The 26,522-nt window shown below is 41.2% G+C and overlaps 1 protein-coding gene across 2 annotated transcripts in view; it reads left to right on the plus strand.

The window, feature by feature from the left end:
- The window catches only part of NAF1 (nuclear assembly factor 1 ribonucleoprotein), a 101,951-nt gene that overhangs the window by 73,444 nt on the left and 1,985 nt on the right, over positions 1–26,522 (plus strand). The window contains exon 9 of one of the 2 annotated variants that reach the window (XM_070791005.1): positions 615–26,522. The exons of the other annotated variant lie outside the window; for it this stretch is intronic. Coding sequence (XP_070647106.1) covers positions 615–706 — 92 coding nt within the window. The 3' untranslated portion in view covers positions 707–26,522. The remainder of the gene's footprint in view (positions 1–614) is intronic. 2 annotated transcript variants of the gene reach the window in all.

Here is a 26,522-nt window from a genome sequence, read left to right on the forward strand (position 1 = left end):
TTAAAAAAAAAAAAAAAAGTCTAAAAAGGCTCCCTCCAGGGGAACTATTTTAAAAAGTCTAAAAAATACCCCAACTACAGGAACTATGTGAAAGTCACTCAGTCATGTCCGACTGACTCTTTGTGACCCCATGAATTACACAGTCCATGGAATTCTCCAGACCAGAATACTGGAGTGGGCAGCCTTTCCCTTCTCCAGGGGATCTTCCCAACCCAGGGATTGAACCCAGGTATACCACATTGCAGGCAGATTCTTTACCAACTGAACTATTCAGGGAAGCCCTAACGAAATGGGGATTGGGGTGGGGGACTGAAGAAACACTATTGTGCATCGTGAATTTTGTTAATTAAAGGTTGTTATTCTCTCCCGAGTTGGCTAATGGAGCAAATGGTAGAGAAGTACGGAAACCAGTTTTTTAAATAGTTGAGCCAGTGCAGGGCTTTTAGGTAAAAGAGTATTTGTAAGACATGCCTGGGTCTGGGACTGGTGTGAGGTCGCTCTTATCTGAATTGGAGTCAGTTTATTCCTGCAAGATGGCCTAAACTTGAAAGAGAAATAGACCTGGAGGGAAGATGCCCTGGGGAGAACACAACCCATCCCATCTTGTCTTACAGTGATGGAGCAGTGGGAGAGTCCTATCCCAACACCATTGCTCCAAGCACACAGAAGCAGAGGGCTCTGCTGTGGGGCCAGAGGTTGCCACTAACAGCAAGGTGGCCCAGTGAGCACCAAGCCTGGCTGTTTCTCTCAAGAGAGTCTGGAGAAATAATTCTGAAGTGTGACATTCTTCACAATAATTGGAAAAGGATGGAGAATTTTCTCTAACATGAAGAATGAAAAATCAAAGTGAGTTTTGCCTAATTCACCAAGGATGAATTAACAGATTTTTATTTGGAAATTGCTTGTTAACTAGATAATCACCTAACATACAGTGTTTAAAATATCCATTTCTATATTGTTCTCTAAATTTCTCAGGAAACCTGTTTACTTCAACTTGTTTTTCTAAATTAATTTTTTATTTGAAATAAATTATCCATTTTGAAACTGAAATCATATTGGCTGATACTATATTGAGATGAGGAACACAGGCAGAAGAAAACGGGAAAAAAGAAATTAAACAAAGGGATGAAAAAGAGAAAGAAATGAATGTTTAGTCTTCACGTTATTTCAGTAATTCTCTTTTAACCTTAGTTTTCATTACAATGGAAAATGGTAACTCAAGTCTAGTGCCACCTAGGACACCTTCTTACCGTAATGGAAATGGGCTGCATGTCACTGGAATTATGGCTGGTGGGACCCAGGAATTCCATCTAAATGTATTTAATTTTCATTAATTTACATTTGAATTTATATACCTGCTTGGGGCTAGTGCTACCATATTGGCCAATTCCACCCCAGGAATATGAGGATGTTTAGTATATTTAATTTACACAGTCAAACTACTTACTTTGAAGCACTCTAATAAGGACACTGACAAATCACTGCAAGTTTTCCTCACTACAGGCTAACACCTAGTTTTCTTCTAGGAGAACTGTCAGTAGTAAAGCCCTGGTTCACAGTCCACAAGAAGAGGCTTCCCACAGGGGTAGTTGATAGGAAAGCATGGATTAATTGTGCATTTCTTAAATAAAAAATTGAAATCCTTTAAATGGTTAAGCTTAATATTAAAAAACATTGCATTATATTGAAATGAAATATGCAATTAATTTAGAACAAAATGTTAACAAATACACATTTCATGCATAATGTGGCATCTTGTTCATTATAATTTTTCTTATTCTCAACCATTACTTAAGCTTATTTCTCAATAGGAATGAAACCAAGACTCTCATTCAGTGACAGAACCTAGCAGACAATGATTAAACACAAAAATATGCATGTTCCCCACATCTACTAAAAGATTTTAGATAAATACAAATCAGATACAAATGTACATGTATTTTATTTATAAAATTAAATATACTAGTTTGGTCAAAGGTAAGTGTATTTTTAGGTTTTTTGCTTAATTTCCCTGCTTTACTGAGATATAGTTGACAGATAACATTGTGTAAGTCTAAGGTGTACAGTGTATTGATTTGATACATTTAGCTACTGGGAAAAGATTACCACCATAGCATTAGTTAACACCTCCATCCCATCATATAATTACCATTTGTGTGTGTGTGTGTGTGTGTGGTGAGAACAATTAAGGTCTACTGTCTTAGCACATTAGAGGACAGTAGTTCTTGGGAATTCCCTGGCTGTCTAGCGGTTAGGATTTGGCACTTTCATTGTTATGACCTGGTGGTTCCTTGGTATGCTTGGGGGGGTTGTCTAGGACTCTCATGGAGCCTGAAATCCACAGGTATTCAAAATGGTTCTTGTACGTAACCTAAGTACCTCTTCCCCCCATACACTTTAAGTCATCTCTGGATTTTACTTATAACACCCATTTCAATGTAAATCATAGCTATGCTTCAATGTGATTAAAAAGTAAAAAAGAAATGATCATTTCTAACAATTTGATAGCCATTGTAAAAGTCTATCTTTTAAATTCCATATATATGTGTTAGTGTACTGTATTGATGTTTTAAAGTCTAAATACATCATGAGGACTATTCACATTGTTCAAATATTAAATAGCTGTTTGGTTAAGAATCATATGTTCAAAAGTTTCAACTTGTGATTATCTCCCTTGTTTTGCTAAAATTTTCATTTTTTTAATCTAATTATAAGTAATATTTTTTGAAAGTGCTGCACTCAATATGCCAGCAAATTTGGAAAACTCAGCAGTGGCCACAGGACTGAAAAAGGTCAGTTTTCATTCCAATCCCAAAGGAAGGCAATGCCAAAGAATGCTCAAACTACCACACAATTGCACTCATCTCACACGCTAGTAAAGTAATGCTCAAAATTCTCCAAGCCAGGCTTCAGCAATATGTGAATTGTGAACTTCCTGATGTTCAAGCTGGTTGTAGAAAAGGGAGAGGAACCAGAGATCAAATTGCCAACATCCACTGGATCATGGAAAAAGCAAGAGAGTTTCAGAAAAACATCTATTTCTGCTTTATCGACTATGCCAAAGCCTTTGACTGTGTGGATCACAATAAACTGTGGAAAATTCTGAAAGACATGGGAATACCAGGCCACCTGACCTGCCTCTTGAGAAATCTGTATGCAGGTCAGGAAGCAACAGTTAGAACTGGACATGGAACAACAAACTGGTTCCAAATAGGAAAAGGAGTATGTCAAGGCTGTATATTGTCACCCTGTTTATTTAACTTATATGCAGAGTACATCATGAGAAATGCTGGGCTGAAAGAAGTGCAAGCTGGAATCAAGATTGCTGGGAGAAATGTCAATAACCTCATATATGCAAATGACACCACCCTTATGGCAGAAAGTAAAGAGGAACTCAAAAGCCTCTTCATGAAAGTGAAAGTGGAGAGTGAAAAAGTTGGCTTAAAGCTCAACATTCAGAAAACAAAGATCATGGCATCCGGTCCCATCACTTCATGGGAAATAGATGGGGAAACAGTGGAAACAGTGTTAGACTTTATTTTTCTGGGCTCCAAAATCACTGCAGATGGTGACTGCAGCCATGAAATTAAAAGGCGCTTACTCCTTGGAAGGAAAGTTATGACCAACCTAGATAACATATTCAAAAGCAGAGACATTACTTTGCCAAAAAAGGTTCGTCTAGTCAAGGCTATGGTTTTTCCAGTGGTCACATATGGATGTGAGAGTTGGACTGTGAAGAAAGCTGAGCGCCGAAGAATTGATGCTTTTGAACTGTGGTGTTGGAGAAGACTCTTGAGAGTTCCTTGGACTGCAAGGAGATCCATCCAGTCCATTCTGAAGGAGATCAGCCCTGGGATTTCTTTGGAAGGAATGATGCTAAAGCTGAAACTCCAGTACTTTGGCCACCTCATGTGAAGAGTTGACTCATTGGAAAAGACTCTGATGCTAGGAGGGATTGGGGGCAAGAGGAGAAGGGGTCGACAGCTGATGAGATGGCTGGATGGCATCAATGACTTGATGGACATGAGTCTGGGTGAACTCTGGGAGTTGGTGATGGACAGGGAGGCCTGGCATGCTGCGATTCATGTGGTCACAAAGAGTCAGACATGACTGAGTGATTGATCTGATCTGATTTAAAATTATATGCCAGGCATCATGTTAAATGCTAATTTTTAGATGTTATCTCAGTAAATGCTTATATAACAGCTATTACTATCTGAATTATACCTGGGAGTAGAGTAAACCACCCTTCACAGTGATTAACTTACCAGTGCTCCACTGACAGCAAATGGCAGAGCTGAGCTTTGCATCAGACCCTGCCTCAGTCCAGAGCACGAGGCTCACATCTTAAATCTCAGTACCAACTGCCTCTTAAAATTGTTCTAATATACACAGGACAGGAACAATAATAGGAACACTGGAAACTAGTGATTATGAAGGAAGGAGCTAATGATGTCTTGGTGTAACACTGTAAGTCCGACCTGGGATAACATCAGGAAGAAGGATTTGTAGTAAGCCTAATAATTATAATTTTAAGTGCTGGTTTTCTTTTCTATATTTTTAAACTTAAAATGTCCTAATGCATGAAAAGACACTGAACAAATTGTTGAGTTGTGGCTTTATTAACACAACTTTTTTAAGTTGGGTTTATCTTAATGCCAAATAGTAGCTTGTCTAGTCATTTATAGTAAATCACTGAGAATTTCACAAGACTTCACTACTAAGGTTGGAAAGACCTTCCACTGGCATTCTCTTGGAGCCACTGCCCTGCTTTCTTTCAGAAAGGGAAGCTTATCATTTTCAGAATTGCAAGTTGATTCTTAGAGATCATTTATTATGACTAATGGCACCCCACTCCAGTACTCTTGCCTGGAAAATCCCATGGATGGAGGAGCCTGGAAGGCTGCAGTCCATGGGGTCGCTGGGAGTCGGACACGACTGAGCGACTTCCCTTTCACTTTCCACTTTCATGCATTGGAGAAGGAAATGGCAACCCACTCCAGTGTTCTTGCCTGGAGAATCCCAGGGATGGGGAAGCCTGGTGGGCTGCCATCTATGAGGTCACACAGAGTCGGACACAACTGAAGTGACTTAGCAATAGCAATAGCAATAAGTTAATGACCTTAGAGATTGGGATGGGTGTGTCTCCATAAATACAAATGTCCATCCTTGCTACTTTAATATAAATGAGTAATTTCAGACATCTTTGTATGTCCATGTTTTGTTACCAGTAAAACTAGGAACAAAAATAAATCACATGTATGAAATATAACAGAAACAGCCCAAAATTAACTATATTTTTATGGACATCTCTATAATAGCCTCTTTTTTTTTTTTCATATCTGACTCAATGGACATGAATTTGAGCAAGCTCTGGGAGATGGTGAAGGACAGGGAAGCCTGGCATGCTGCAGTTCATGGGGTCACAGAGTCGTACATGACTGAGCGACTGAACAACAGCAAAAGGTGTATTCAATTTTATTAAAAGCCCATTTTACAAGATGTTACCAAACCCAAGTTCAGTCAGCTCGCTGCATGATAGGTCAATGATAAGGAGACAAGGTGTCGAGACAGAGAGCAGCAACTTTATTCAGAGAGCCAGGTATCCGAAGAGGTGTGGACTAGCATCCCAGAGTAACAACTTATCAGGGTCTGGATGCTAGTTTCTTTTACAGAACAGACAAGAGGAGGAGATGAAGAAGTAATGTACAAAGGCCTTAACTCTTGCAAAATATCTACTGGCTTGGCCAGCCTCAGGGAGTGGACATGTTAATTTCTTCTTTTCTGTAGCCATTCAAGTGGGCAGAGTCTGAATGCCTCCCTGCAAACTTAACAAAGACAATTTATCAGGCAAAGGGGCTGGGTTCTCCAAGGCAGTGCATTATATATGCTCACAGCTATAGATAGCATCCTTTTAGTGATTATAGTAACAAAAGCAACAGGAAGCAAAGGTTAAAGCAGAAGAAATAGATAAAACAGGGAGTCAGATTCTGTTCTTCCCTGTTACAAAAATGCTGGTTACACCAGATATGGCATGAACAGAAACTGAAGTCTTAGCCATGTATGTCCGAGGAGCTAATAAAATCACCCAGCGAGTGTATTGTTGAAGCAGAGTAGCTTGGCCAGGCAGGGAGAAGATATATTCTAAATCTTCATCAAGCTTACAATGTCTAAGAAACAATAAGGACATTTCCAAGCAATGCCACTAATAACTCAAACTCTGACAATCATAGCTTGGGTGTCTCTATTGAAATGCAGCAGTGCTGCTGCTGTTGTTTTAATAATAGAATACTCAGCCAAGACTCAAGCAAACTGGAATACTGAATGAGGGAAAGCACATGCGAGCTTCTGGAGGCTGCGGCTCATTTTCAAAGGTCGGGGACCAAGCCTGGCAGCTTTGGTCTTTCAGTGCTGAAACAGAACCTGAGATGATTCCCTTCCTCTCTGGAAGGTGAGTGCAGAGAAAAAGAAAGAGAGCCAGGCAGTGAGGCAAGAAAAGGGAAATTTATTAGAGGGAAACAATAGGATGACTGGCCCTGAAGGAGAACCAGTGTCCTCCCTTTCTGACAGGGTCTTTCTTATACCCCGCCAATGAAACATACTTTGAAGGGATGGTTAATTATTAGCCTGTAGTTGCATCCTGTGTGATCATGTAGCTAGAGGTCTGGAATCTGGTGGTCTTGTAGCTTTGAGAAGGTAGGCGCCAGGGAGAAAATAGAGTGTTGTTTGGGCAGTTTGGGCAGTCTCAAGGGTCACTGTGACTTTACTCTTTGTTTGCGAGGTCAACATAATGAGCGGTTTCAACCATGAGCCCCCATGAGGGCCCTGTCACTCTCCCTGCCCCACACTGAAACTGAAGGGGGTCCATGGGGAGGGGCAGCCAGGGAGATTCCTCTCTCCTTCACAGTTCATCCTCTGACAGACGAAACTGGGGGAGCCCGAGTTTGAAGTCACAGCCACGGAAAACAGCCTGGTTGGACATGTGGTGTCACCTTTTGAACCTTCCAAAACTCTTCCGGTTGGTGGTGGCTTATTTGTTCAGTGTTCCTTACCAGAACCTACTGTTGTAAAACAACTCATGCAAATGGTTACTATGGTGCTTGGCCAGGGTGGGCGGTTTCAGTCAGTGTGCTTCCCCTAACATAATTGCCAAAAGGACACTGTCTATAATTGTGTGTGTGTGCATGCACACTCAGTCATGTCTGATTCTTTGCGCCCCTATAGACTGTAGCCCGCCAGGCTCCTCTGTCTGTGGAATATTCCGGGCAGAAATACTGAAGTGGATTGCCACTTCCTTCTCCAGAGGATCTTCCCAACCCAGGGGTTGAACTCTCTGTGCCTCTGTGTCTCCTGCATTGGCACGTATGTTCTTTACTGGCTGAGCCATTGGGAGAAGACCGTCTGTAGCTGTGAGCATACATAATGGCCTGAGCTAGGAAACCCTGCTTCTTTGCCTACATGTTAAGGTTTAGTTCACAGGGAGACATTCTGACCCTGAACACCAGTGAATGGCTGCAGAAAAGAAGAAATTAACACATCCCCTCCCCAATGTGGCCAAGCCGAGAGATAGTTGCAAAATTTATGACCTTTTTAGTTAACTGTTTTTCACTCCCCACCCGCCTTTGTTCTCTAATAGAAACTGGCATGCAGACCCAGATAAGATGGTACTCTGGGACATTAGTCTACCATCTTCTCAAACTCCCAGCTTTCAGTATACAGTCGCTATTCCTTGCCTCAATACCTCGGCTCCAAATTACTGGCCTGTCATGTGGTGAGCAGATCAAACTTGAATTCAGTAACATTAAGGCTTTGACATGTAAATTTTGGGAAAAATCAAAATTTGGGGAATGTTAAACCCATAATATCTTCCATCTACTTGATGACACTGTGCTGCTGGAGACTGAAAAAAAAAAAAAAAAATGCACTACAAAAGTCGAGAATTCTGTTTTATTCAGATCCACATAATTTGGCCACCTGATGCAAAGAACTGACTCCTTGGAAAAGACCCTGATGCTGGGAAAGATTGAAGGCGGGAGGAGAAGGGGAAAACAGAGGATGAAATAGTTGGATGGCATCACCAACTCAATGGACATAAGTTCCAGTAAACTCTGGGCATTGGTGATGGACAGGGAGGCCTGGCATGCTGCAGTCTGTGGGACTGCAAAGAGTCAGACACGACTGAGCAACTGAGCTGATCTGAACTGAGGATTCGATTCCAAAAGCCTCTCAAGTAGCTTTGAGGAGCTGCTCTGAAGAGGTAAAGGAAGAGCAAGGATACATAGGAGTTTCTGCAACAAAAACCAGTTAGTCAGAACATGAAAAGATTATTGTTAATTAAAGAAGCTAAGGAATTTACCACTTTACAGTGTATGGGAACATACACACAGGAATCTGGGCTCACTGAAACCATTACTTTGCCGTGCACCTCTGCTATCTGGGGCCTGAGTCCTGTGCTTTCTCATCTTGAGTCCGCACAGGGCACACCAGAGGGAGCAGCTGCAGTGCACTAGGGCTTGGCAGTGAGCAGCCTATGTGTCCCTATCCTGAATTCCATCAGGGTGCATCGCATGATTGACTGCAGCAGCTGACTGCTACATGCTAAGCGTTCTTTGTTTCCAGCCTGATAGCATCCGGGCTCACTGGTCGGGGGACTGTACTGGCTTGAGGCTTGCAACATCCCTTGTTTGCTAATGTGGCAGGCAGCATTTTTTATTCATGCTGCCAAGTTTATTTTGATGTGCCTTGTGCCCAGGTAGATATGGGCAGATGGGCAGCTTGTGGACACAGCTGCCTTCCCCTAGTGCCCTCTCTTCCCTTGGTTTCTCTCTTTTCCCCTAGAGAACCTAAAATTAGACACATATATGAGCACCTCACTGTCCTTCTCTTTTTCTGTTCTCCCCACAATCTCAGTAAGAGGATTTTCTTTACATCATTTCTTCTGACTTCCTCTACTCCTTCTGATTCTAGCTAAAACTTAATAGTAGATAGCAGTTCCTTCTGTACATGAAAAAATGTCCGTGAGTTACATTCTTCTAAATTGGTTGTTGATCAGATAGTGGGAAGAAAAAAAAATTTTTTAATTGTCTTTCTACTCTGTCAATGGAGTTATTGTCTTGCTGCATAATCTTACTTTGCAATAGTAAGTTTAAGCCTAGTTAGATAATATTTTTGATTCATTTTGTATGTGACTGAAACAAAAGCAAAAACAATCACAAGGAAAAATAAAACATTTGATGTGTGTACAAAGTAAAGTAGAACTTAGAACTCAAGCCATTCTATTTAATATAACAAGGAGAGAAGTGTTTTTCATTTAGGTTCATAAACTCTTATATTAGTAAGTGTTTATCAGCTTACATTGATCCAGGGAATTATTAAACCAAAAAGAGCAAGTTTAGTGAGCTACAGAGAAATTCTTAAGCAGAAGTGTAGATTTTATTCTTACACAGTTATCTTTGATTGCCAGTAAATCTTAGAGATGATTAAAACAAAAAGGAGATAAGAGTTTTTAGAACATATAAACCTTGTCAACAAATGGCTGAAACTCACTGAAAGTCACTTAATGCTCCTATGGATCCAGAAGATGGAAATCATTTCTTTCCTCCTAAGTTCTTACCAGGTGTCCAGAAGCTACAAATATTCCTGATTTTTTTATTAAGGTATCAATTTTCATATTTTGTGAGTTCTCTATTCTATGGGACCTCTAGTTAATGGAATTCTTCCTCTAGGCAATCTTTCAACGAAAAGACATTCTTTAAGTTTCCTTGTCATTCTGGTTCCAATTAATGAGTCAGAAGCATAAGTGGCCATACATTTTTCTTTATTTATTTTATAAATGTTTAGTGAATATCTGTGTTCCAGATAATGCTTTCAGTTCTGGAAACACAGTACCTAAACCACAAACCACAAACTCTTAAGGACCTCACTGTCTAGTGGGGATGGCAGGGAAAGGAAAAATTGGTTTCTGTTCAGTGAGATGAGTGCCTTGGTATAAATAACTATGAGCTAGAGTGAGAAAATAAAGGAAAGAGCAGGGAAGGCAGCACAGAGGAGGTGTCACGTGTGCTGTGTCTTCATGGATGTGTAAGAGTTTTCCAGGTTGACAGAGGGAAGAACCTTTGGAATAGTCTACAACATGTGCTAAGGCAGAGAGTATGAAAAAGCATGAGTCTGAGATCACATCTTTATTTTAGTTATGTTCTGCTGACTCTAGGCAAAATCAGAATCATTTTATCTTTGGTAAGTTGTAATTTCTAAAAAATTGAAACCAGTGGCACATTTTATGTATTTTCATACATTGGTCTTCGAGAGTGAAGTTCATCCTTAAATTCAGAATGAAGTTCAATTTCATCTAAATATTTTATATTATATTTTCCTTCCACTTGTATCAAAACAAAGATAAAAACAATTACATGCTTCCTTGGTGTCTCAGATGATTAAAAAAAAAAAAAAAAAAATCTGCCTGCAATGAGAGACCCAGGTTCTATCTTTGGGTTGGGAAGATCCCCTGGAGAAGGGAATTGCTACCCACTCCAGTATTGCCTGGAGAATTGCTATGGACAGAGGAGCCTGGCAGGACTATTGCTCCCTGAAAATGTCCATATTGGCTGCCTAAAATAAATTAGACCTTCATGAAGGGCTTCCCTGGTGGCTCAGATGATAAAGAATCCACCTGCAATGCAGGAGACTCTGGTTCAATCCCTGGGTTGGGAAGATCCCCTAGAGAAGGGAATGGCAACCCGCTCTAGTATTTCTGCCTGGAGAATTCCATGGACAGAGGAGCCTGGCAGGTTACAGCCCATGGGGTGGCAAAGAGTTGGACATGACTGAGCCACTAACACTTTTGGGCTTCCCTGGTTGTTCAGGCAGTAAAGAATCTGCCTAAAATGCGGGAGACCTGGGATCAGTCCCTGGGTCTGGAAGATCCCGTCGAAAAGGGAAAGGCAACCCATTCCAGTATTCTCGTCTGGAGAATTCCACGGATGGAGGAGCCTGGTGGGCTACAGTTCCTGGGGTTGCAAAGAGTTAGACACGATTGTGCAATTAACACAATGTGCCAAGAAGGAGAGGTGCTTGCAGATTTGCCTGTGTCACAGCATTCACTTTGCCCAGAAATAAGCAGTTTTAGGAAACATGTCCTGGTCTGATGTAGGGGGGCTTCTCTTTCTGGTCTCTCTCTGACCGCTGGGGGAGGAGGACCTCTCTGCTCTGTTCCTCCCTGTCTTCCTGCATCCACTTGAGGAAGAGGAGCTGCTGCTCTCATATATAAATAAATCCAAGAAATTCCACTTCCTTCACCAGTGATGAGAAAGCTTGAAGTTAAAAATACATGTTAATCCAGAAATATTCTCCTCTGCTCTTCTATCTTAGGTGACTGAGTTAGGCAATTCACCGACAAACTCAGCAGCTCTATCCATGATTTCCTCACCTAATAGGTTGTCAAGTCCTCCCAAGATACAGATTTGGGCGAGGGGAGGGTGGTGTGGGAAAAGGTCACACTTAGCCACAGCCCCTGATCCTCTGCCAGATATGTGCTTTCGTGGTCACTGGTCACCGACTCCATGGTCACTAAGTGGTATTTTGTTTTCCATTTGCTTTGTTTCTTTTATAGAGTTACCTTGGGAAGCTTATGGGAGAAGGGAAAGGGAGGAATGATTGGCAAATTTGGGGCATTTCTGTATTTTTGGATATAGTACCGCCAAATACTATTAAGAGTATGCTTTTAATGCCTAACTGTCTGGTACAGTGTCAGTGGGCTGGAAAGCGAAATAATGCAGGTAGCATCTGGAAACCAAATTGTATCTGGAAAGGTAAGGGCAATGTAGGGTCAGCAGATGGAGGCCACGCTTCAGACAATCAAGAGAAGAAATCAGGGCTGGGGAAAATATATCTGGAATTTGCTGAGGTTTGGGGAAATAAGAACTAATATTGTGAATATGTTACTTCATGTAACCCTTTCAGTTCAGTTCAGTTCAGTTGCTCAGTCATGTCCAAATCTTGGTGACCCTATGAATCGCAGCACACCAGGCTTCCCTGTCCATCACCAACTCCCGGAGTTCACTCAGACTCACGTCCATTGAGTCAGTGACGCCATCTAGCCATCTCATCCTCCGTCGTCCCCTTCCCCTCCTGCCCCTAATCCTTCCCAGCATCAGAGTCTTTTCCAATGAGTCAACTCTTCGCATGAGGTGACCAAAGTACTGGAGTTTCAGCTTTAGCATCATTCCTTCCAAAGAAATCCCAGGGCTGATCTCCTTCAGAATGGACTGGTTGGATCTCCTTGCAGTCCAAGGGACTCTCAAGAGTCTTCTCCAACACCACAGTTCAAAAGCATCAATTCTTTAGTGCTCACAGTCCAACTCTCACATCCATACATGACCACTGGAAATTATACAGTGGAAGTGAGAAATAGATTTAAGGGACTAGATCTGATAGATAGAGTGCCTGATGTAACCCTTTAGTGAATGTTAAAGATTGGCTACACAATGTCATTAATCCAGAAATTCCAGTCTGAGGTATTTATCCTTCAAATATACTTGCATAAGCAGTTAAAATTTTGTGTATGAAGATCTTCACTGCAACTCTGTAAGACTGAAAATACCCCAGATAATAATAATAAATTGGTTAAAAATGACACAATAATGTATGATGCATTGTACAAAAGAATATCAAACAGACATTGAAAAGGATGATACTATGTGGTCATATTTACTGTGCAGGAATTTGTTGTTAAATAAAAAAGCAAGGTACAAAGCACTTGTTGTTGTTCAGTCATCCAGTCATGTCTGACTCTTTGTGACCCCATGAACTTCAGCATGCCAGGTCTTCCTGTCCCTTACCATCTCAGAAGTTTGCCCAAGTTCATGTTCATTGCATCAGCCATTGCATCCTCTGATGCCCTCTTCTCTTTTTGCCCTCAATCTTTCCCAGCATCAGGGACTTTTCCCATGAGTCAACTGTTCACATTAGATGACCAGAATACTGAAGTTTCAGCTTCAGCATCAGTCCTTCCAGTGAGTATTCAGGGTTGATTTCCCTTCAGATTGACTGGTTTGGTCTCCTTGATGTCCAAGGAAAAAATCTCAAGATGTTCAAAGGCATTAATTCTTCACTGGCCCACTTTCTTTATGGTCCAACTCTCACAACTGTACGTGACCACTAGAAAGACCATAGCCTTAACTATATGGACCTACATTTGTCAGCAGAGTAATGTCTCTGCTTTTCAACACACTGTCTAAGTTTGTCACAGCTTTCCTGCCAAGAAGCAAACGTTTTCTGATTTCCTGGCTACAATCACCATCTGCAGTGATTTTAGGGCCCAAGAAGAGGAAATCTGTCACTACTTCCACCTTTTACCCCTCTATTTGCCAAGAAGTAATGGGGCTAGATGCCATGATCTTAAGTTTTTTTTTTTTTTTTAATATTTAGTTTTAAGCCTACTCTTTCACTCTCCTCCTTCACCCTCATCAAGAGGCTCTTTAGTTCCTCTTTGCCTTCTGCCATTAGAGTAGTATCATTTGCATAGCTGAGGTATTTGATGTTTCTCCCACATATCTTGATTCCAGCTTGTAACTCATCCAGCCTTGCATTTCTCATGATGTGCTCAGGGTATAGATTAAACAAACAGGGTGACAGCAGACAGCCCTGTCATACTCTTTTCAATCTTGAACCAATTAGTTGTTCTATACAGCGTTCTAACTGTTGCTTCTTGATCCACATACAGGTTTCTTAGGAAACAGGTAAGATGGTCTAGTATTCCCATCTCTTTAAAAACTTTCTACAGCTTATAATGATTCAAACAAAGGCTTTGGAGTAGCTGAGGAAACAGAGGTAGATGTTTTTCTGGAATTCCCTACCTTTCTCTATGAGCCAGAGAATGTTGGCAATTTGATCTCTGGTTCCTCTTCCTTTTCTAAATCCAGCTTGGACCTCTGGAAGTTCTTGGTTCGCATAATGCTGAAGCCTAGCATGCAAGATTTTAAGCATGACCTTACTAGCATGCTTTAAGCTTAGACCTGTTTAAGCATAGACCTCTATCTTTAAGCATAGACCTTACTAGACTTGGACATGGAACAACAGACTGGTTCCAAATTGGGAAAGGAGTACATCAAGGCTGTATATTGTCCCTCTGTTTATTTAACTTATATGCAGAGTACATCATGCAAAATGCCAGGCTGGATGAAGTACAAGCTGGAATCAACATTGCAGGCAGAAATTTCGATAACCTCAAATATACAGATGACACCACTGTTATGGCAGAAAGTGAAGAAGAACTAAAGAGCCTCTTGATGAAAGTGAAAGAGGAGAGTGAAAAACCTGGCTTAAAACTCAACATTCAAAAAACTAACACCATGGCATCTGGTCTCATTACTTCATGGCAAATAGATGGGGAAACAATGGAAACAGTAACTGACTATTTTTTTGGCCTCCAAAATCATTGCAGATGGTGACTGCAGCCATGAAATTAAATGACGCTTGCTCCTTGGAAGAAAAGCTATGACCAACCTAGGCAGCAAATTAAAAAGCAGAGACATTACTTTGCTGACAAAGGTCCATCTAGTCAAAGGTTTGGTTTTTCCAGTAGTTATGTATGGATGTGAGAGTTGTAAAAAAAGCTGAGTGCTGAAGAATTGATGCTTTTGAATTGTGGTGTTAGAGAAGACTCTTCAGAATCTCTTGGGCAGCAAGGAGATCCAATCAGTCCATCCTAAAGAAAATCAGTCCTGAACATTCATTGGAAGGACTGATGCTGAAGCTGAAACTCCAATACTTTGGCCACTTGATTCAAAGAGCTGACTTGTTAGAAAAGACCCTGATGCTGGGAAAGATTGAATGCAGGAGGAGAAAGGAATGACAGAGGGTGAAATGGTTGGATGGCATCACCAACTCCATGGACTTGAGTTTGAGCAAGCTCTGGGAGTTGGTGATTGACAGGGAAGCCTGGCCTGCTGCAGTCTATGGGATTGCAAAGAGTCGGACACTACTGAGCAACTGAACTGAGCCACTAGCATGGGAGATGAGTGCAACTGTCCAATGGTTAGCACATTCTTTAGTACTACCCTTCTTGGGAATCAGTATGAGGATTGACCTTCATGGATCACTGCCTTGTCATGGTGAAGGAGCTTGTGTAACTCAATGAAGCTATGAGCCATGCCGCGTAGGGCCACCCAAGATAATGGGTCAGAGCACAGAGTTCTGACAAAACGTGATCCACTGGAGGAAGGAATGGCAAACTGCCCCAATATACTTTCTGTGAGAATCTCATGAACCATATAAAAGTACAAAACGCTTGTAATATGTTCCTATTTATGTAAAAACAAAAATAAGTGTATGCTTCCATATAAAAAGTTCAAGGAAAAATACATTTTATGAATACACAATACTGTTAGTAGTAGACACACCTGGGAAATATGTAGAGTGCATGTGTATGTATTCTTTTAAAAATTAAGTTCATGCATTGCTTTTATGATAAGATAGTTGTAAGAGTTCATAGGGTAGGCTGCAAGTGAAAATAATAGCATAAAATTTAACATTATATTAAACAAATTTTATAGATTTGATTAATTACTCTTCCTTGAGGAGATTTCTTTGCTTGTCTTCTATGACATCACTCATAAGTGATATGTATTTTTCATATAGGTCCCTTGTCATTCCTGATTCTTCTTTTGCCATTGTCTTGTCCCCTCTCTCCTAAAGATTTGTGTTGGACCTATTTATTCCCCTCAATATACAGAGTTTATTCAGATATACTCCAGATCTACTTATATGTCCCCCTCCCTCTGACTTCACTTCCATCTCTATGCTAATGACTCACAGATTTGTCAGCGTAAACTCTTGATCAATCTCAGATCAATACATTTAGTTCCCTCCAAAAATAATGTTCCTCAGGAGAGAGACTCAGGAGGGAGGGGATATATGTATACATATAGCTGATTCACTTTGTTATACAGCAGAACTAACACAACATTGTAAAGCAATTACAGTTTAAAAATAGTAAATGAAAAAAATAACATACCTCACATTCAATGTGCACAAAAATATCCTCTTACTCTCAATTGATCCTACCCATCACCAGTATTTTTATCCTCAGGGAATGTCATTAAAGATCCCCAGGAGACACCAGACAAATGTGGGAGCTTACACAAGGAATGTGGATTTCTCAGCAGAGGGGGTCTGAGAGGGCAGACATAGAAGACGGGCTTGGATGAGGTGACTGTGGAGACGGTTCACAGCAGTTGTTCTGGTTCTGTATTGGGTGTATTCATTAGGGCGGGTCTGTAACTGGGTATATTAATGTTTCGTCTATACGGGGCAGGAGAGATGGACTGGGCAGGAGGATGCTGTGGTTGGTGGAGAAGTGACACTCATGTACTCATGTTTACTGGAAGGAGGCGATGATGATCGACCATTTATTTGGGTTGTATGCTGTTCTTACTCTGTCTGTGCTCAGTTATGCCTGAAGTCATGATTCTGTCTTTTACCACCATGATCACAGAGAAACTTGCTGATGTTGATGTTCTGTGCAATATTTAGGTTTAGCAGGAGATTGGCTCTTTCTTCAAAAGATGGCAGAGTAGAAGGATGTGTATTAATCTTTTGCGAGAACACCAAAATAGTGACTAGCTGCTGACAGGATAATGTTGTATCCCACCAAAAAAAAGATATTCTGTGTCCAAGATCAAAGCATAAACCCCAAGAAGATGGTAGGAGGGGCTCAATTGCATTTAAAATCAAATGTCATACCCACCAGATATGCTCGGAGGGCACAAACAAAACCCTTGTGTGACCAGGACCCAGGGAAAGGAGCCGTGACCTCCACAAGAGACTGAGCCAGACCTGCCTTTGACTGAGTGTCTCCTGCAGAGGAATGGGTCAGAAGTGGCCTGTTTCAGGGGCAGGGGCTCTGGCTGCAGCAGTCCTGGGAGGCATTGCATGCTGGCATAAGTACTCTTGGAGTTCACCATTAGCTCTACTACAGAGCCACTGAGCTGACGACCCAAAAACAGGAGAACAATTATACCAAAGAAGTTCTCATACTGTTGCAAAAAGTTCTAGGGCCCATAAAAGATTTCTCATCCTGGGGACCCAGCTAAGGGACTGAGAACCCACAGGGAATTTGACTTTGCAGGCCAGTGGGGTTTGATTATAGAACTTCCACAGGACTAGGGAAAGAGAGACTCTTGGAGGGCTCAAACAAAACCTTGTGCTCACCAGGGCCCAGGAGAAAGTAGCAGTGACCTCCACAAGGACTGAGCCAGACTTGCCTGTGAGGGCCCAGGCATCTCCAGCAGAGGCATGGGTCAGCAATGACCTGCCACGGGGTCAGCGTCACTGACTACGAAGGTCCTGGGAGGCGCAGCATGCTGGCGTAAGTCGTTCGGATGGAGGTTGCCATTACCGCTATTGCACCTACCAAAGTTTGGCTTCAGGCCAAACTACAAGGAAGAAACACAGCCCCACACATCAGAAGAAAATCGGATTGAAGATTTACTGAGCATGGCCTTGCCCACCAGACTAAGACTCAGTTTCCCCCACAGCCAGTCCTTCCCATCAGGAAGCTTCTACAAGCCTCTTATCCTCATCCAGAAGAGGGAAGACAGAATGAAAACCACAATCACAAAAATCTAACCAAACTGATAACATGGACCACAGGCTTTTCTAACTCAGTGAAACTATGAGCCATACCATGTAGGGCCACCCAAGATGGACGGGTCATGGTGGAAAGTTCTGACAAAACATGGTCCACCAGAGATGGGAATGGCAAACCACTTCAGCATTCCTTCCTTGAGAACCCCAAGAACAGTAGGAAAAGGCAAAAAGATAGGGCACTGAAAGATGAACTTCCCAGGTCTGTAGGTGTTCAATATGCTACTGGAGAAGAGCAGAGAAATAGCTCCAGAAGGAATTAAGAAGCTGAGCCAAAGTGGAAACAACGTCCAGTTGTGGATATGTCTAGTGGTGAAAGTAAAGTCAAATGCCATAAGACCAATATTGCATAGGAACCTGGAATGTTAGCTCCATGAATCAATGTAAATTAGAAGTGGTCAAACAGGAAATGATAAGAGTGAACACTGACATTTTAGGAATAAGTGAACTAAAACCAACCAGAAAGGATGAACTTAACTCAGATGACCATTGTATCTACTACTGTGGGCAAGAATTCCTTAGAAGAAATGGAGTAGCCATCACAGTCAACAAAAGAGTCCAAAATGCAGTTCTTAATGTAATCTCAAAAATGATAGAATGACCTTGGTTTGTTTCCAAGGCAAACTATTCAATATCACAGTGCTCCAAGTCTATGCCCCAATGACTAATGTTGAAGAAGTTGAAGTTGATCAGTTCTATGAAGACCTACAAGATCTTATAGAACAAAAACACCAAAAAAGATGTATTTTTCATCATAGGGGACTGTAATGCAAAAAGGAGGAAATCAAGAAATACCAGGGGTAACAGGCAAGGTTGGCCTTGGAGTACAAAATGAAGCAGGACAAAGACTAACAGAGTTTTGCCAAGACAACACACTTGTCATAGCATACACACTCTTCCAATAACACAAGAGATGACTTTACACATGGACAGCACCAGATAGTCAATAACGAAATCAGATTGATTATATCCTTTACAGCCAAAGTTGGAGAAGCTCTATATAGTCAGCAAAAACAAGGCCAGGAGCTGACTGTGGCTCAGATCATGAGCTCCTTATTACAAAATTCAGGCTTGAAAAAGTAAGAGAGTTCCAGAAAAACATCTATTTCTGCTTTATTGACTACTTCCCTCATAGCTCAGTTGGTAAAGAATCTCCCTGCAATGCTGGAAGCCCCTATTCCTGGGTTGGGAAGATCCACTGGAGAAGGGATAGGCTACCCATTCCAGTATTCTTGGGCTTCCCTTCTGGCTCAGCTAGTAAAAGAATCTCTCTGCAATGCAGGAGACCTGGGTTCGATCCATGGGTTGGAAGATCCCTGGAGAAGGGAAAGGCTACCCACTCCAGTATTCTGGCCTGGAGAATTCCATGGACTATATAGTCCATGGGGTTGCAAAGAGTCGTACACGATTGAGTAACTTTCACTTTCACTAAAGCCTTTGACTGGATCACAACAAACTGTGGAAAATTCTGAAAGACATGGGAATATCAGACCATCTTACCTGCCTCCTGAGAAAGCTGTATGCATGTCAAGAAGCTTGTCACCCTGTTTATTTAACTTATATGCAGAGTACGTCATCCAAAATGCCAACTGGATGAAACACAAGCTGGAATCAAGATTGCCAGGAGAAATATCAATAACCCCAGATATGCAGATGACACCACCCTTATCACAGAAAGTGAAGAAGAATTAAAGATGCTCTTGATGAAGGTGAAAGAATAGAGTGAGAATGTTGGCTTAAAAGTTGTTAAGATCATGGCATCTGATCCTATCACTTCATGGCAAATAAATGGGAAACAATGAGAACAGTGACAGACTTTATTTTGGGGGGCTCCAAAATCACTGCAGATGGTGACTGCAGCCATGAAATTAAAAGACGCTTGCTCCTTGGAAGAAAAGCTATCTCACACCAAGACAGGGTATTAAAAAGCAGAGACATTACTTTGCCGACAAAGATCCATATAGTCAAAGCTATGGTTTTTCCAGTAGTCATGTAGGGATATGAGGGTTGAACCACAAAGAAGGTTAAATGCTGAAGAATTTATGCTTTTGAATTGTGGTGCTGGAGAAAACTCTTGAGAGTTTCTTGGACTACAAGGACATCAAATCAGTCAAATCTGAAGGAAATCAACTGTGAATAATTACTGGAGGGACAGATACTGAAGCTGAAGCTCCAATACTTTAGCTACTTGATGCAAAGAGCCAAATCATTGGTGAAAAGACCCTGATGTTGGGAAAGGTTGAAGGGAAAAGAAGAAGGGTATGGCAGGAGATGAGATGGTTAGATAGCATTATTTACTCAATGGACATGAATTTGAGCAAAGTTCAGGAGATAGTGAAGGACAGAGGAGCCTTCTGTGCTGCAGTCCATGGGCTGGCAAAGAGTCAGACACAATTTAGTGAGTGAACAACAACCACCTCTTACCGACTGCTTGTCTCTCAATATTAGATTCTTGAATGATGAGCCGCCAGATGTGAGTTTGATAACAATGAAGCTGCAATTTCTCATCAGGGAAAACAAAGTCAAAAAGTTAATCAGCCGATTTTGCCATGTCTTTTTAGTGGTGCTCAATGCCAGCCTTTGGCAAAGAAAGCATGTCCATTCCTCTGAGAAGCAAAATATGTAGTGTACAAAGGACAGCTGTGGTTCAACAACCATGGCTAAGAGCTCTTTGATGATTGCATATCTAAGGATGAGGCTGGAGGGAGAGATCGATTATTAAAATCTCTCTTAAAATAAGAGAGATTTATTTGTATCCTCTTGATTGTCTTCTTTTAGACTGGTGGCTTAGGAAAAGCGAGTTATATATTCTTTTTGGTATACAAATTCTGATGGTTTTTTGATTTGCTATTTACTGGATAACAACAGAAAACTAAGCACACAGGTCTGAAGTAATTGTATTCAAAATCACCACCCTAAATAAAGACCTTTCACCCTCAACAGATGAACTTATAGATAATGTATACATATATAAGTTGAAGCTATCAGGAGAAAATTATTTACTTCTCTATTTTCTCTCTCTAACTTCATTCATTCTTAAATTTTTGCATTTCATAGACATAAAAGTTCTTAATTTTATAAGAATAATCTGTCTGAAATCTTGAGCCCACCCTTGCCGGGAGCCAGAGTGAGGAACTCCGCCCATGGCAAAGGTCATGAGGAAGGAGGCTCGGCATATGCAAAGGCGGGATGGAGCCTCAGGAGTCCCCCTGGAAATTCTTGAGCATCTACCCCCAAAACCAGAGTCTGCCTACTTTATTGTTTTGTGCTCTCACCTACACCTCTGACTTTATGGGGGGCTGTCCCCCACCACCATCTCTCTCTCTCTGAAAAAGAGTTAACTTACAGCTCCAGTTAATAAAGTTCCTGGGCGTGACAAGAGTGTTTTAGTTCACAAACTCCTTTGGAAGTTCTCTAGCCTGCCTGAACAGGTTCTTCCAGCCACATGTGATTGTTCACAGCCTCCCAACAGTGAGAGGCATGAGATGTTCTAAACTTTCTAAATGCAGATTCCTTTGATCAGTTAGAAGATTATTAGTATAGTATAAATAGTATAGTGGGTTGATTAGAAATTATATTGATGAAGGGTTTTCATTTATTGGGCCAATGTTTGCTGCTAAGTTTCCATATCCCTTACTTACTGTGTCCCTGGGAGTGTATTGATTAATATAGTTGGTGTATAGTAATGTAAGTAGTAGCTTTAATGTTTGTAACCTTGGACCCTTGAGTTAATTCTTTTCTTGTTATAGCCCACCACACTTTTGCCCTATAGGAATGCAACTTTATCTAATGCTTTTGGAGGGTGGCCCCTAACTTTAGAATAATCACCTTTAGAGAAAAATAAGAGTCATAAAATGTTAACAGGCCTCCTGGCCAGAAGATGATGTAAATCACCTAAACTTTTGCATATAAGTTTGCAGGAAGAAAGCCTAGCTTTGATAAGGATCAAGGACTGCTGACCTTGCATGACTCTACCCCTTCCCCCATTATCCTCTATGCACAACTTAAGGTATAACAACTACTTTGGAAAATAAAGTGTGGGCCTTGCTCACCGAAGTTTGGTCTCCCCATGTCGTTCTTTCTCTCACCTTCTGGCTGAATTCCCATCTGGAGCATGGAGGCTCGCCAAGCCTACTAATTTTGCCTGGGCTTCTAAGATCTGACCAGGGAGGCCTTAGTGTCTCCTCTCCTTTGGGAGAATGGGAGGATGCCTGTGGCCTACGTAGGTGGTGCAAACTCCTTGTCTTGGAGTTTTATTGGTTTTCCACATAAACCAAGTTATTCAGCCTCTTTTCTCCACTGAATTTTTTCACTGAGCTATCCCTATTTAACCACTCTTTATATCTCTAGTTAACAATTAAGCTATTGTCTCATGATCGCCAATGCCGTCTCCCCTTCAAATTCCCTGGATCCACCGGGGCTGGACCCTAGAGGGGCACACCCTCTAGAGCAAGTTTTAATAAAAAATTTAGTAAAAGCCCAGAGAATTAACTTTCAGTCTTTCTGATCTCCAATGCTACTCTGCCTCCTTCCACCCTTGAAAAGTGAGCTTTCAGTGGACAAGCTCAGGTTGAATTTGGCCTCTGTCCTAGACCTCTGTGTGTCCATTATTCCCGTTTCTCCCTTTAAAAGAATTTTTTTTAATTGGAGAATAATTACTTCACACTTATTGTGGTAGTTTTTGCCATACATCAACATGAATCAACCAGAGGTATACATGTGTCCCCACTATCCAGAAACCCCCTCCCACCATCCTCCCCACCCTATTTCTCAGTTTTTTTCCCAGGCTTTGGGTGTCCTGCTTCATGCATCAAATATGCATGGGTCAACCTTTCTTCTTTTCCTGTTGACTCTTCTTGGCTCATTCATCCCATCACCACTTCCTATTGATCCCAATACCTAAAAATCTCCCTGTGTACTCCTAGCCAATTTCACCACTATTGCTTTAATCACCCTTGATTAGAATAGCTTCTTAAAAGAAAAATATTTATTAATTTAGTAGTATCCGTCTTAGTTGCAGCACTCGATAGCTTTCATTATGGCTCATAGACTCTCTAGTTGTGGCACAGGGTTAGTTGCTCCACAGGATGTGGGATCTTAGTTCCCTGACCAGGGATCAAACCTGTGTTCCCTGCATTGTAAGGCAGACACTTAACCATTGGACCACTGGGGAAGTCCTTAGAACAGCTTCTTTGACCCCAATCTGTGAATCCTAACTCATCATTTAAGGTTCATTCCTGAGGCCACCTCCTCTGAGAAGCCCTCTCCCCTCTGTGGGGACGTGGCCCCCTGCCTTCTACATTCTGTGCGTGCCCTACACCTTACTTTTATGCTTCTCGCATTATACATCACATGGGTCCAATATCTTTTCCTCTCTAGAGTGTGACCTCTTGAGTATTATTTCATCCATTTTTACATCCTACGTGCAGTGTCTGGTTCACAGAAGAAGTACAGTAAGTGTTTTTTAAAAACAATGGAAGAATACAAGGAGCATCTTTCCATTTCTCTGGATTATGGTTTCTGTTATTATGATACAAGCCTTGAGAATAGGAGAATTGTGAAACTAATGCCAAGTAATTAATTGTCTCAACAACTTTCTTAAATCTCATTTTAAGGATGACAGCTGTGGTTTCTCTTTCTAGGTTGACTTATTCTACTTCTAGTTCTACTTCTAACAGAGAGGACAGAATATATTCTTTTCAAATGGAATATGGCATTATCACCTATTGATAAATCAAATTAAAAGTGAAAAGAAAGTACAAGTTTAATTTTGTTAGAGATGAGGAAAATATATTCCAAATGAGGATGAATGGAGGCTTATCTTCAGAAGGTTACCAATATACTTAGACATCCACTCATTTGATTATCTACTTAACAAGTAGTATTAAGCATTTATTATGTGCTCAAAACTGCCTTGAGAGTTTAGCACTAAAAAGGACTGGGCATGATTCTTCCTTTTTGTAATATACCAGTTTCTCAGAATTCAAAATATCAGTCTACTTTTTTGCCTTATGATTTGCAGGAGCCATGAGAGACAAATATATTTTGTGCTTAAAGTATGCTTGAAACATCAAAATATCTTCACAAATGGATCCTATTATCTCTTTCCCACTGGCAATGTTTTCTTTGTTTAAAAAGTAGGATTCAAATTTTCTTGTCTTGATAGATCAGATCAGATCAGATCAGTCGCTCAGTCGTGTCCGACTCTTTGCGACCCCATGAATCGCAGCACGCCAGGCCTCCCTGTCCATCACCAACTCCCAGAGTTCACTGAGACTCACGTCCATCGAGTCAGTGATGCCATCCAGCCATCTCATCCTCTGTCGTCCCCTTCTCCTTCTGCCCTCAACCCCTCCCAGCATCAGAGTCTTTTCCAATGAGTCAACTCTTTGCATGAGGTGGCCAAAGTACTGGAATTTCAGTTTCAGCATCATTCCCTCCAAAGAAATCCCAGGGCTGATCTCCTTCAGAATGGACTGGTTGGATCTCCTTGCAGTCCAAGGGACTCCCAAGAATCTTCTCCAACACCACAGTTCAAAAGCATCAATTCTTCAGGGCTCAGCCTTCTTCACAGTCCAACTCTCACATCCATACATGACCACAGGAAAAACCATAGCCTTGACTAGATGAACCTTTGTTGGCAAAGTAATGTCTCTGCTTTTGAATATGCTATCTAGGTTGGTCATAATTTTCCTTCCAAGGAGTAAGCGTCTCTTAATTTCATGGCTGCAGTCACCATTTGTAGTGATTTTGGAGCCCAGAAAAATAAAGTCTGACATTGTTTCCACTTTTTCCCTGTCTTGATAGAAATGGACATTAAAAAAGATTTCAGGAAGCAATTTTACTTACAGGCTTATTCTTCTATTATTGGGAAATAGAGGTTCTCCTTCCTACCCTCACCCCAACTTATGAAGAAAGTATAGTAAAAGTAATTTGTAACCTATCTTTTAAAAAAACAACAGCAACAAAACAATCAGTGGAGGACTTTCCAAAGTGAACTAAAGATGGTTTGGAACTAATTAGGATAAGGATAATATTTCTACACAACATTTGGTTACTTTGCCTTAACTTGTTAATTTCCTAATCTCTCACCTTTTGAACCAGTTTTTGGAGCTGGAGAAAACTCTTGAGAGTCCCTTGGACAGCAAGGAAATCAGACCAGTCAATCCTAAAGGAAATTGAAAGTGAAAGTGCAAGTCACTCAGTCGTGTCCGACTCTTTGTGACCCCATGGACTATACAGTCATGGAATTCTCCAGGCAAGAACACTGGAGTGGGTAGCCTTTTCCTTCTCCGGGGGGTTGGGGGGGGGAGGTCTTCCCAACCCAGAGATCGAACTCAGGTCTCCTGCATTGCAAGTGGATTCCTTACCAGCTGATCCATAGAAATCAACTCCAAATATTCACTGGAATGACTGATGCTGAAGCTGAAGCTCTAATACTTTGGCCACCTGATGGAAATAACAGACTCATTGGAAAAGACCCTGATACTGGGAAAGATTGAAGGCAGGAGGAGAAGAGGGATGACAGAGGATGAGATGGTTGGATGGCATCACCAACTCAATGAATATGAGTTTGAGCAGACTCTGGGACATAGTGAAGGACAGGGAAGCTTGGCATGCTTCTGTTCATGGGGTCATGAAGAGTTGGGCACAACTTAGTAATTGAACAACAACAACATAAAACCAGGACACTGACGATAAGCAGACTTTAGCACTTTATATAATTTACCTGCTATGAAACTGCTTAGTCAGAGGTGAGGTTCCATGGGAAGTCAACTGTGAGACTGTGATTGGCTTGCATGGAGTCAGGGAGTGCTCTCAAGATTAGAAGGGCTAGGGAGAGAAAGAGGCAGGACCCAGGAGGGAATCACCATGGAAACACTAGCTAATTGTACAGCGAATTGGGTCCTGAATGTGGGCAAAAGGGATGTGCCTTCACAGCCCTTCCTACACCTGAGGATCAGTTAGATAGCTGCTCATGAAAGGAGTGTAATGTTGGGCAAGGATGTTGCCATTAGCTACGGATGGTCACCAGGAGGGGGGATCCCATGACCCAATAACTGTCAGTCTTCCTAGATGCCAGGGAAGAGTTCTTCCATCTTGAAGTGGGAAGTCCAGGCAGTGCAAATCCAATGCACTGAATGGGTTGAATGAGGAGACAGATGACTGAAGACCCAGGTGACTTTGGGTTTATGTAGACCACACGATGGCATTGAAGTTGGGAGATGAGGAAGTTAAATATTTGTGTCACAAGGCAATTTAATAAACAAATTGGTGAGATGTTGTGTTTGTGTATATGTACAACTGTCCTGTGACATCATCCAGCCTCTCTCAGCTAGTTGAGTGAATTAACAATCCATTAATTATTATAATAATGAATTAATCACCCAAGCTATTCTGCAGTGATCTCTGAGAAAGGATTTTGGGGGGTTTTTGCTTTAAGAGCACCTTAAATTTTGAAATTTTTAAATGGACTTAAAATATTTTCATGATTTTACAAAATTTCAGATTGTAGGTGGTTAACCTCACAGTAAAAAACTGATGGGAGTATTATTGAGTGAATAAAAAAGATGGAACTTCAGTCTTGGTAGGCTGAATTTACTGAGTCCTTAATGATAAAGTGAAAAAGATAACTTCTTTGAATTAGTGAAAAGAAAGAGGTAATTCAGTCCTTTGAACATGAAAATGCTGTTTCTTTTTTATCTTTCTTTTTTTTTCTGGAAGAAATGGGAACTGAACTCTGGGAGATTTTTCAGTCTTCAACTGTGAAGTTGGGCTCTCAGAGGACTGCAATCCACATCCTCCTCAAATCTTGTATACTGACTTTGTATATTTTGCAGTTTGTAAAAATTTCAAATTATCTTATTACTTTTTCTAAT

The sequence above is a fragment of the Bos indicus genome, chromosome 6, assembly GCF_029378745.1.
Source record: "Bos indicus isolate NIAB-ARS_2022 breed Sahiwal x Tharparkar chromosome 6, NIAB-ARS_B.indTharparkar_mat_pri_1.0, whole genome shotgun sequence".
In the NCBI taxonomy this organism is placed as follows: Eukaryota; Metazoa; Chordata; class Mammalia; order Artiodactyla; family Bovidae; genus Bos; species Bos indicus.